Here is a 12,173-nt window from a genome sequence, read left to right as displayed (position 1 = left end):
ACTTAGTGCAGACACGTGTATCAAATCTTTTGGCGCATGGTATTTTGTGCAGACATGTGTATCTAATCCTCTGGCATGTGGAACTGTGAGCAGATGCACGTATCTCATCCTCTGGCATGTAGAACTGTGTGCAGACGCGCGTATCTAATCCTCTGACATATGATATTGTGTGCTGACCTGTGCATCTAATCCTCTGATCTCAGCTTGGTTATCAGTGTTGGATTGTACATGTGCAGTGACTGTGTGTATTACAGTTGGAATATGAGTGAAAGACTTGCAGGTTTGTTTTGGCTAATGGGGGGTCAAGGTCTTGGAAAAGCTGTATCTCCAGAACGGTACGTCCAAGTGAGTTGGTTTCTCGTCTTAAACCTTCCCGGACACCTGAAGTATCTGTGTGCCAAATTTGGTCCAGTTGTTTGGTCGCGCATAAAGAACAGACAGACAGACAGACAGAAATTCATTTTTATAAGACAGAGAGATATGAGGGCAGTCTAATATTTCCAAGATGTCTACCATCTGAGCCAAGGAGTATCAGATTTCAGCATGTCTGATCCTACAGTATATTACATGGATAATCACTGTCAAAAGTGTCCAGTGGCAGGTACTAACCGTTCTGGCATTTGGCCAACCAATAAAGTATTATGTGTATGGTCAGTTTTAAGATGTGTAGTCTGAGCAGACTTCTTGTGGAGGATGCTATAGACAGCAGCATGCAAAAGCAGGAGTTATAATACTACTATGTTAAGAAATTGCAGAAAAAAAAATTCCTTAACATCACAAAGGATAACCAGTGGTAAAGTATGTCCACAATTGAGGAATAAGGGCTACATTTTCTTCAGAAATTAAAGTGAAACATCTACAGCAAATATGGTAGCAACAAAGTGGATAATGTTTTACAAAGCCTCATCCACACAATGAACAAAAAAATCCTTATGGAATCTTCATGGAATTAGAAATGTTTAGTCTGTTAGACATCTTAACTTATGTGCACATTTTTGCTACAGTGTTCACTCTTGCAACATATCAGGTAAAATCCGCCACAAATACAGCTGTGAACCTGCAACAGACCCTTACCATTGCAAATTATGTCTCACCCTAAATCTTTCCGAGACAGAGACAGTCATAAGGGTTATGTTGCATCAACTGCTGAGGCTTTCAACATCACCTGTTTCACCAACTAAATGAACGTATCCATTTTCCAGGGCTTGGGGTGGTTATTTAGCGTTTATGCTTGTACTTGATGTTTTTATATGTATTTATGGAAGCACAAACACATGAATGATCATTTTAATTACTGGCAAAACACATTCAGTCTTTTGTATGCATGGTGTAAAGTCCACAAGGCACAGTAAAAATACAAACAAATATATTCTGTAACTCATAGGGACCTGTTAAGCAGCGGCTCTTAGCAATTTAGTGTCAATGGTGACTGTAATGGATTCCAGCTGCAGCTGTTACAGACACACACAGAATGTACACAGGTATTAAGCATTCGACTGAAATATCATAACCACATAGTAATTGCTTAAACATATTGTCATTCAACCAGGCTACAAACAGGAGACCGAGATCTGTGATGAAAGACTATTGTACAGGACACATTGATCGTCTATAGCTCTTTGCCATTTATTGCATACAAGGGACACCCTTATATTTAAAGGCCAATTACTTTAATCTACAAATCTACAATAATTTAAAGCTGATGTCCAAATGTGATCTTAAAAACTCATTGTGAGCATGTACCTTTTTTTCCCCCCCATTAGATCATTTTTATTGGTATTTTCACGGCTACAAACATACCCTACTGGGAGAATCTATCTTTACGTGATGAATACCTGTTTTCTATTTTCCATATTTTTGGATGTTTGCCTACTTTTGCTTCTTTAGGTTAGATCCATCATCAGTAACATCTGTTTAGCTGCGTGTTCTAACTGGAGTTTAATGTAATCTAAAAAGTCTGGTCAGAAGCTCAAACTGCTGTCCTGCCCTTTACAATACAGTTTTCCAGGGAGGTTTCTCTGGGGAAGGGTCTCTGTGTGCTGTATGTCATACACCGCCCACTTGGACAGTATACCATAATTTGCATAAACACTAAAAGGGCTTATATCTTTGGAATGGTTTAACAGATTTTAATGAACAAATACCAAAATGCCCAGGGTGCTGATGCAGGTCACTGGGCTTTTCAGATCTGGTGTCAGATACTTTTTAATATCCTCTATCCAAAGGGTAGGTGAAAAGTGCCTGACTATTGGGCATCAAAGTACTGAGAACCCCAACAATCATGAATATGGAGGTTTGCAGGTTTCCCTGAGTGCCCCATATCAATACAACAGTGGTGTGGATGTTTGTTCTCCATTCCCCTCACTTTTATAGGATTGCTGGAGAGCACCATCCTAGAAATTGGGTATACCCATGTTCTCCTGATAATTGGGAGTCCCAGCAGTCAGACACTTATCCCTATCTACATGATAGGGAATAAGTCTCTACAGTGGGAAACCCCTTTTATAAATAAAGCTAGACTACATATTTTACTATATGTCTAAAACATTTGTGCATGTTGGAAGAGAACTCATACCTCCTGCTTCTTCTTGTAAACGCTGCTCTTCCTCTCCTTGTACAATATCATTGTCCATGTTATCATACTGTTCCCTAAAATGATAGCACAGAAAATAATCAGATCAATTATATATTATTTATTTATCTACATATAATCAATTTTAGTAATGTGTCCTTAATCATATGTGTGAAATGGTTGCCATCCTATAGGGTATAAATCGGACTTTGTCTTTAAAAGTAAATAAAAGTGACTCATGGCCATATGACCAATGAATGAAACCTGAAGACAGTTTATCAATATTAAAATACCAGAAAACCCCTTTTTAATAAGTCCTATATTGACTTGACCGCCCCCGCGATCAAGGTAAATATTCACTTTTATTAATAAAAACGATTTAAAAAGTAGATGGGCGGGGAATGTTTAATTTAAGGTAAAAATTTCTTTTTATCCCGGACAAACCCTTTAAGCTACCATGGCCATATATACATTCTGTGAGCTGTGTGAGTGAGAGTCACACCACACAAAAATGTCAATAACATGTCAAGGAATAAAGATATGTCAAAACCAAGCACACCTTTGAATTCCTCATCAAATTCTCTATCGATTTGATGTATCACAACACCCCCTTCCCATTTGAAAAAGTACAGTTGCATCCAAGATGGCGGATTTCAAGATGGCCGCCAACTCAGTAACATAGCCTAAAAGTTTTTCCCACTGCCAAACCATATATCATGACATTTGGTTACTAAATTTCATGCGGTTCTCATTTTATAGGGGTGGTGCAGGACTTATGGCCCACCCTGTAGATAGATAGATAGATAGATAGATAGATAGATAGATAGATAGATAGATAGATAGATAGATAGATAGATAGATAGATAGATATTTTTTTTTTCGGCAAGCTTAGTGCTGGGAAGAGTATGCCACACCTTAGCTTGTCTGTAATTTGTGCCGCCTTGTACTTGTTTTGCCGCTCCATCACCAGATCTTTAACATGTTTCTGTTGTAGAATATGTTCTTGTATCCTATGCTGCTGTAGTGACTCCTGGCGCTCGTGGAGATGTCTGGCTTCCTCCTCACGTTGGGCTGCTAGCTTTTGCTGTTCCAACTGTTCCTCATAGATAGATTTATATTTAAGTTGAGGCTTAGGGGTCTGATCGCTCTGTTAAAGACAAACAATAAGTAAATAAAGATGAGTTTACATCTGTGTTTCCAAACTGGTGGGCTCGTTCACATCTGCGCCCAGGTCTCTGTTCTGCAGGTTTCCATTTCCTGCACGAAACTGGGCAGGAGATGGAAACCTGCAGTCATGTTTCAAACCAATTCCTTTGAATGGGTTTGAAAGGTGTCCAGCTGTGAGCGTCCGTGAGCGTTTTATGCTCTCTGCGGCTAAACCGTTTTTTTTTTTAACCGGCAGAAGACGGAAACCTGATACGGAGAACCGAACGCTGTTGTGAACCCAGCGTCAGAAGGTACACAACCCTGCATGCGGCTACCTAGCTGTATCTACATGCACTTACCGATAGGTCAAGACCACAGAATTGACGTTTGACATTGGGTCAAGAATTGAGTCGAGCTTTCTTTTCAAATCAATTTCTTATTAGTTACAGCAAGTATCTAATGAATTGAACATATATTATACTCAAGTCAAATTAGAAAAGTATTTAGTACTATTGCTAACGATTTAGAAATCAACTAATAAAGGTGAAGGTCCATTCACAACCTATAAGGGACTACAGTGCCTCCAGGGAGTCTGGGATAGTCTAAAACGCACCCAGTGACCAATCATTGGTTAAGACTGCTCTTTGGATTGGTGATGTACAAGCTCTCAAGCGGATAGGGAATCTGTGCATGAAAGTAATGATTATAAAATAGAGTATAAAGAAATTATCCAGTAACTGCAGCAAATATTTTATGGGGAATGGGCTGTATTAAGGAGACACCAGAAGGCATTACTTTTAAAATACATTGGACGAACATTGTGGATTATTAGCTTATTGTAGAATATGTCCTAGGTCATCACAAACTTCACCAAGCTTATGTTTCCATTATGCTTATTCCATTCAGTCCACTTTATTCAGCCGGTATGTCTTACCTTGTACCATAAAATAATATAAATCATCCTTTTCTTAGACACTTTTTATTAATCTGGGACAGTACGGTCTGAAGTCTCCAGGTGAAGCTTCTACAGTACATGTATGTTTGTAAACTAAGCTGTGCCACTTAAACCTCTCTCCATGCTGACAGGATATTTCTGTCACTCAGACCATGAAAACCTGCGCACCATCTAGTTACAGTGCAGTTCTCAGGAGGTTTTGCTTGTACGTTTCTCTGGCAGTGGACATAACCTTGCCTCTAACAGGGTAGCACTGTCCTCACCTCAGCATGTTCCTGTTCATGCAGCAAGTTGGTCTCCTCCTCCCCATCTTCTTCATGTCCTACGGGTCTCTGATCATCTTCAGACTGCCTGTGCTGGTCTTGTTCCTCCTGCAATTGATCTTGCTCCTCCACCAAACGTTCTGGCTTCCCCACTTGCTCCATCTCTTCCTCCTCCAGCTCTTTTTTATGTTCTTCTTCCACCTCCACAGGATGCTCTGTGACTAGAGCAGCTTCCTGCGGAGGGCCAATGTCCTCATCTGCCTTGTGAAGTTCACTTCGCTCTGTGTCCTGATGTTCACCCTCTTCATTAGCAGCCAGGCTCGGTGTGACTGTGTCTTCATGTCCAGCCTCATGCTGAGCCTGAATGTTTATCTGCGGAGACCAATACACTTTTATTAGCAAGAAATATGCACATATCTATGTAATTCTATGCTAACCAGAGTCAGATTTACTTCTCTCAGGGTTATTTTCACTCTTTCAGTGCAGCGGTGAATTTAGAGCTACACTCGCATAGCCTATAGGAATACTACAAAGTGCAAATTGCAGAAGACAAATATATCAGCTCTAGGATGTATTAATGAAGGTATGAAAACAATGAAATCATCACATTACATAAATGTATCATTAGTAAGAAAAGCTCATAAGAACAAAACACTATACAGAAAGCTATAATAAAAAATAATACCTACACGATACAGAGTATCTATTACACATATGCCAACACATTAAATTTAAAAGATATATTACATGTGGTATAAATAATATTATTAATAATAATGTGAAAATAATGCATTTAGAAAACACAGATCAATATGGGTATGTGCTCCATTTTAGGAGCAGAGTGATAAATAAAAATAAAAATATTCGATGCCAATGGAGTGCAAAAAATCCCACTAAATATACTGGGGTTATTTTGTTGGACATAAACGTCCTGAATGCAGGACTTCTTTGGTCGCATGATCTGGTGTGATCTTGCTCTTTGTCTGAGACATAAAAAATATTATTCTTTAAAAAAATATATCAGAATAAATAGTATGAAGAATACAAGATATCACTTAAATGATATATCAAAACAAAAAAAGAAAAAGGAAAACTTCAGTAAAAACTTAAGTTTCTTACGGAATGAGGTCTCTAACTCTCGCCAGTGTATTAATTTCTTGCTAAACCACCTAAACTGAAGTGCTACTTAGCATTCGAGTGTGTGACATATGCAATGTCCATGCTCTTTTGTTGATTCACTGAGGAAAATGGTGGGGGGTATTTAAGCTGCTAGTATTGGCAGTCCAGTAGGAAGGAGGACTGTTATGGGTTATAAGGTAAGTGTGTGTGTGTATATTTTTTCAATAATAAGCATTGTCTACATTCAAAAGCTGGTTTGAGGGTGCACCAGGATGGATTTTGGGCGGACGCTTGGACAGTGCATTTGCCATGTGCAATATATTGCAGAAAATATATGCACTGTTGAAAGGGTTAATCCTCCCAAAAGTATCTATCACCTATCCACTGGACAAGTGTCAAATGCTATACTGGTGGGAGACTGCTGTTTTGTTGGTGTGCTAACTTTGATGTGGGGAGGGGGATTCCAACTAAAACCACCAGAGAAGTTCAATATGCAAGAAGGGACCAAGATCCTGATAGATAGATGGATAGATAGATAGATAGATAGATAGATAGATAGATAGTAAGCCTACAGATGTGCTTTTGTGCCCATCAATAATACATTGAAAAACATATAGAAGGGGTCTTGGTCCCTTCTTGCTTATAGGACTATGCAGTGGATAGGTGACAAATGCTTTTGGTTGGAATACCCCTTTAAACTAGTGTTGTATTATTTACTTAATTCCTCTATATGGTTCACTTACCAGTGGTAACTTATTATCTACAACCTGTTGTCCTGTTATATGTCTGTTCAGGGCTGAAACTGATGCTCCTATTTTAGGCACTGTGGGGAGTGTGTTTTTTTCTGGTTGCTGCTGAAGACTGGACACTTTATTTAGAGCATTTTTGAGCTGTAAAAAGTCTTCTACTTGTTTCTATGAAAAAAAAATATGAAAAATGAGGATGAGAATATCAGATTCTTAATGTCTGCACATTGTGCACATCCAACAGCAAAGTTATTCAGTGCAGCAATGCTACTTGCACATCCAAGTCAGGCTGACCCCCATCCATCAACGTAGGCATCGGTGCGAAGAGGAAGAAGAGGAATGTGCTAATTAGTGGAATTAAAAGCATTCACAAAACCAGAGAAGTTATAAGCCAATGAATGATACATCAGATCCACAGATGAGCATTTTACTTTCAGGCAAAGTACCAAAAAGAGCAACTGTCAAAGGGATTGCTTGGTCTAGGATTTATAGGAAATAAATTAAAGCCATGTAATCCTGCGGCCTGATGCAAGGAAGGTTAAATCTTCTTCAAATCTTGGCAGACTGCAAATTGACATATAGTCAGGAGGCGACAACAGTTGTTTTTCAGCATTCGAGACATGGCTGAGCAGTGGGTCATGAAAAAAACATAATGGCACGTTTCTCCGAAGCAAGTATTTTGAAATAGAGCAGAGACATAAATCCAAAGCAGAGTGCCATAATCCCTTTAACATTTTCTTCCACTTGGTACGAAAGAAGTGCTAAGCAGAAGAAGAAAGACACAGTCAAGTTATTAGGTCACATAAGTATTTGGAAACCGCATGACCTTATTAGCATCTTACAAAATAGTCTAGTATTGACTGTCTCAGTATTCTTTATATGACTAAAGTTGGGACATAAGTACTTTCTTCAGCCGATCCCTGATTTCTCATTTTAATGGCCTATTTATATAGGTGATAAATGAAGTCTGACTGCTGGGACCTCCAATAATGAGAATGGGGGTCCTATGTCCCACGACTGAACAGAGTGGTGGACATGCATCCATTCATAGCCTATGAGACAGATAAGGATAGTGAAATACAGCATTCAGCTATCTCAGTTAGATCCATAACCACTGCTTCATTCACGTCGGAAACATGGGAGCGCTGTTCTGGTAACATAAGGGTCTGAATGGAATGTTTTTTGTGCGCCAATCCCTATCATAATAACTGTTATGTATAAGGCTGCCTAAAACCTTACCAATCAGTGTAATGCACTGGCACCTTATCGTTCAGTGTAAGTGATCAGCGTAATGCACTGGCTAATCATAAATGTAATACCGAAAAGGCTGGCAGCCATAGATGAATCTATTTACTTCCAGTCCACGCAAGGTGGATGTACGCTGTACTGCCGCTACTCAAATATAGACATTATAATATCATTTTCTACAACACTGGTCAAACAAGTAAAATACATTAGCGGTAGCCACATTCAAAATTCACTTTGGATTAGTTTTCATACAGTGTGTTAACCCTCTCCCATACTGTACATGCACTTGGTAGCGAGCAGTCAAATAAAAGCTGAGAAAAATGTGTCCTGTTCCTTCATGCTTGTTAAAATGTTATTTAGGAATAGCTCCTGATTTTACTACAGCAGGGAGGGCTGGGGCGGACACCCCAAGAGACAGATAAGGCCAATTCCACATGCAAGCTGAGTAGCATGCCACCGTAACCAGAGGAAGTAATTGCGGGCAAGACACAAGGATTGTCCTTTCATCTGACCTGTGCGGCAGTCAGCGCACTCTTGTGGTGGTCCAAGCTCATTACAACCTGTTCATATTGGGAGACCATGTTCTTATGCTGTTGCTACATTGAAAGAAGAAGACTTAGGTCATAGGTTTACATCACAAATGATAAACTTGTATACAGGGATTTTGGCAGAGCTACAAAATGATCATCTTGTAAGGATAGGTTTCCATTTACTGTAAGAGACCTCACATTGATTTGATATATTTTCAGAATTCAGCTGTAGAATGTGACACATGTACTGGATTGAAAGTGACAAACGTAGTGTGAACTACCTCACTGATATGGAGAGCTCATACAGCACTACCTCAGGTCACCTTATTAAAGGGTTACCCATTTTGTTGTTTAATAAGGCTGCGGACAGGGCCATAAGCATAAAAAATAAATTATTATTAATAATAATAATAATAATAATAATAAAAAAAACAGAACACTTTACTCATCTCCCTCCAGGGCTCTGTTTCCAGTGGTGGAAATACAGGTTTGTATACAGATGTCCCGACTGATGTCACCAGTGGCCACTGAGGCCTGTCCGTGTCTGCAGTAGTCATCTGGCACAAACAGTCCAGAGACCAGTAAATTGAGGACTGAACTGACTGCTGCGGGAAATGTGGGCTGAGGAGGGGACAGTAAAGTCTTTTTTATGTTTATGGCCTTTTGAGCAACCTTATTAAACAATATGAAAAAAGAAAAAAAAAAGAGACGAACAAACCCTGATATTAGAATGACCACTGTAAATTAAATATATTGTAACTTGACATCAGAAATCTATGGAAAAACTAGTAACTAGAGATGAGCGAACACTAAAATGTTCGAGGTTCGAAATTCGATTCGAACAGCCGCTCACTGTTCGAGTGTTCGAATGGGTTTCGAACCCCATTATAGCCTATGGGGAACATAAACTCGTTAAGGGGGAAACCCAAATTCGTGTCTGGAGGGTCACCAAGTCCACTATGACACCCCAGGAAATGATACCAACACCCTGGAATGACACTGGGACAGCAGGGGAAGCATGTCTGGGGGCATAAAAGTCACTTTATTTCATGGAAATCCCTGTCAGTTTGCGATTTTCGCAAGCTAACTTTTCCCCATAGAAATGCATTGGCCAGTGCTGATTGGCCAGAGTACGGAACTCGACCAATCAGCGCTGGCTCTGCTGGAGGAGGCGGAGTCTAAGATCGCTCCAAACCAGTCTCCATTCAGGTCCGACCTTAGACTCCGCCTCCTCCGGCAGAGCCAGCGCTGATTGGCCGAAGGCTGGCCAATGCATTCCTATGCGAATGCAGAGACTTAGCAGTGCTGAGTCAGTTTTGCTCAACTACACATCTGATGCACACTCGGCACTGCTACATCAGATGTAGCAATCTGATGTAGCAGAGCCGAGGGTGCACTAGAACCCCTGTGCAAACTCAGTTCACGCTAATAGAATGCATTGGCCAGCGCTGATTGGCCAATGCATTCTATTAGCCCGATGAAGTAGAGCTGAATGTGTGTGCTAAGCACACACATTCAGCACTGCTTCATCACGCCAATACAATGCATTAGCCAGTGCTGATTGGCCAGAGTACGGAATTCGGCCAATCAGCGCTGGCTCTGCTGGAGGAGGCGGAGTCTAAGGTCGGACCTGAATGGAGACTGGTGTGGAGCGATCTTAGACTCCGCCTCCTCCAGCAGAGCCAGCGCTGATTGGTCGAGTTCCGTACTCTGGCCAATCAGCGCTGGCCAATGCATCCCTATGGGAAAAAGTTTATCTCACAAAAATCACAATTACACACCCGATAGAGCCCCAAAAAGTTATTTTTAATAACATTCCCCCCTAAATAAAGGTTATCCCTAGCTATCCCTGCCTGTACAGCTATCCCTGTCTCATAGTCACAAAGTTCACATTCTCATATGACCCGGATTTGAAATCCACTATTCGTCTAAAATGGAGGTCACCTGATTTCGGCAGCCAATGACTTTTTCCAATTTTTTTCAATGCCCCCGGTGTCGTAGTTCCTGTCCCACCTCCCCTGCGCTGTTATTGGTGAAAAAAAGGCGCCAGGGAAGGTGGGAGGGGAATCGAATTTTGGCGCACTTTACCACGCGGTGTTCGATTCGATTCGAACATGGCGAACACCCTGATATCCGATCGAACATGTGTTCGATAGAACACTGTTCGCTCATCTCTACTAGTAACTACTTCTGAAGCCAAAATGTTAGCCTATAATAATATAAAATAAAGATTAGAGAAATGTAAGCAGAGAACTAATACAGATAAAGCAAATCCTTACATATAAAAGTCAGGAAGAGCTGAAGGAAGTTGTAAATGACTATAGAGAGGACAGGAGCTTCTTCAGGTGTTCATATATGCAACCATATATGGGTACCATGTCAACGTTTGGGATGTATTAATGCCCTTATGCAGGTAAGTAGGACTGGGCAATTAATTGCAAAATAACCTAAATGGAAAGTCAGCTCATTGTGAAACTGCTCACATCAATGATTTCAGTTGTTTTGCACCCATGCCATCCTGTCTCACACTGATTTAGGCTACAGGATATGTCACTACCTGTATGCTATCTAATGAGGATTACAGATATGCGAATAACCCTAACCAAAATTCAGAAGAATGACGTAATATATAAATAAGGGGGTGTGGCATGTAAAAAGGGCAGTGTCCTAAAAATCCCTTTCTAATTGTAACACAGGTAAAATGTTTAATTAATGGGGATTATGATTTAGATTATAATTTCCCAACCCTTGTTGGTGAACCGTTTAAGGCTCCAAGCACAAATGGGAATTTAGCACAGAAAATCCAGTCCATATATTGCTGGATTTCCTGGCCTACACCCAGTTATGATACTAGTAGACCCTGCCAACATCAGGAGAATGGTAACACCCAGCTGTCAGAGTATTCACCAAGTGCCAGGAAGAATACATGGCAGAAAGTAGATTTGAGAATTATTATTTAATGGGGAATATTATTATTTTCTAAAGTAAAGGAGAGCTGACAGGTCCTCCTTAACCAGTAACATATCCAGGCTGACTGGAGCGATCTTCAGCCCATCATACTAGCTGCAGATCAGCAGTAACAAGTTATAGTGGTGAAGGAAAGACCACCGTGTGCTGAAAATACTGAATTATACCCAATGTATAATATCTACAATATTGTGTGTTCCATACATATTACAATAATTGGCTAATTTTAGGATATGGATTAGATGTAAAGGCTAATGAATATCAATATCTGCAGAACTAAACTGAGATCTAACATTTTACTTTGTCAATGCTGTCAATTATTATTGGATAATGATAGCCTCTATGGCAATTGCACAAGCTACCATAGTAACAGATGACCCATGAGTCCTTAGACTACAGGTTCTCTGGATTACACATTTGAAAGTCAAGCAGTCAAAAAGCAAACCCTCTATATTCTGGTGATGGTTAATAATAGCAATGCAGATAAGAAGAAAAGGTAGCTGACGGACAGACTTATTTTGAATGTGTTACAGGTGTTCTCCAGTTTTAGCCAACTAGGGGTCCATTCACATCAAGTATTGATCATCAGTTTAACTTATCAGTATTGCAGTGACAAAAAAAAAAAAT

General features: G+C 40.1%; 1 protein-coding gene across 2 annotated transcripts in view; it reads right to left on the bottom strand.

Moving 5' to 3' along the window:
* The window catches only part of GOLIM4 (golgi integral membrane protein 4), an 84,121-nt gene that overhangs the window by 20,662 nt on the left and 51,286 nt on the right, over window positions 1-12,173 (bottom strand). Inside the window, exons 7-11 of one of the 2 annotated variants that reach the window (XM_075268712.1) lie at window positions 8,562-8,645; window positions 6,799-6,969; window positions 4,937-5,308; window positions 3,487-3,719; window positions 2,576-2,649 (exon numbers count right to left, since the gene is read on the bottom strand). In XM_075268712.1, coding sequence (XP_075124813.1) covers window positions 2,576-2,649; window positions 3,487-3,719; window positions 4,937-5,308; window positions 6,799-6,969; window positions 8,562-8,645 — 934 coding nt within the window. The remainder of the gene's footprint in view (window positions 1-2,575; window positions 2,650-3,486; window positions 3,720-4,936; window positions 5,309-6,798; window positions 6,970-8,561; window positions 8,646-12,173) is intronic. The other variant, XM_075268713.1, reaches the window with a different exon arrangement.

The sequence above is a fragment of the Leptodactylus fuscus genome, chromosome 3, assembly GCF_031893055.1.
Source record: "Leptodactylus fuscus isolate aLepFus1 chromosome 3, aLepFus1.hap2, whole genome shotgun sequence".
Taxonomy (NCBI): Eukaryota; Metazoa; Chordata; class Amphibia; order Anura; family Leptodactylidae; genus Leptodactylus; species Leptodactylus fuscus.
Note: the sequence above shows the minus strand (reverse complement) of the source record. Positions and strands in the feature narration are given on the sequence as shown.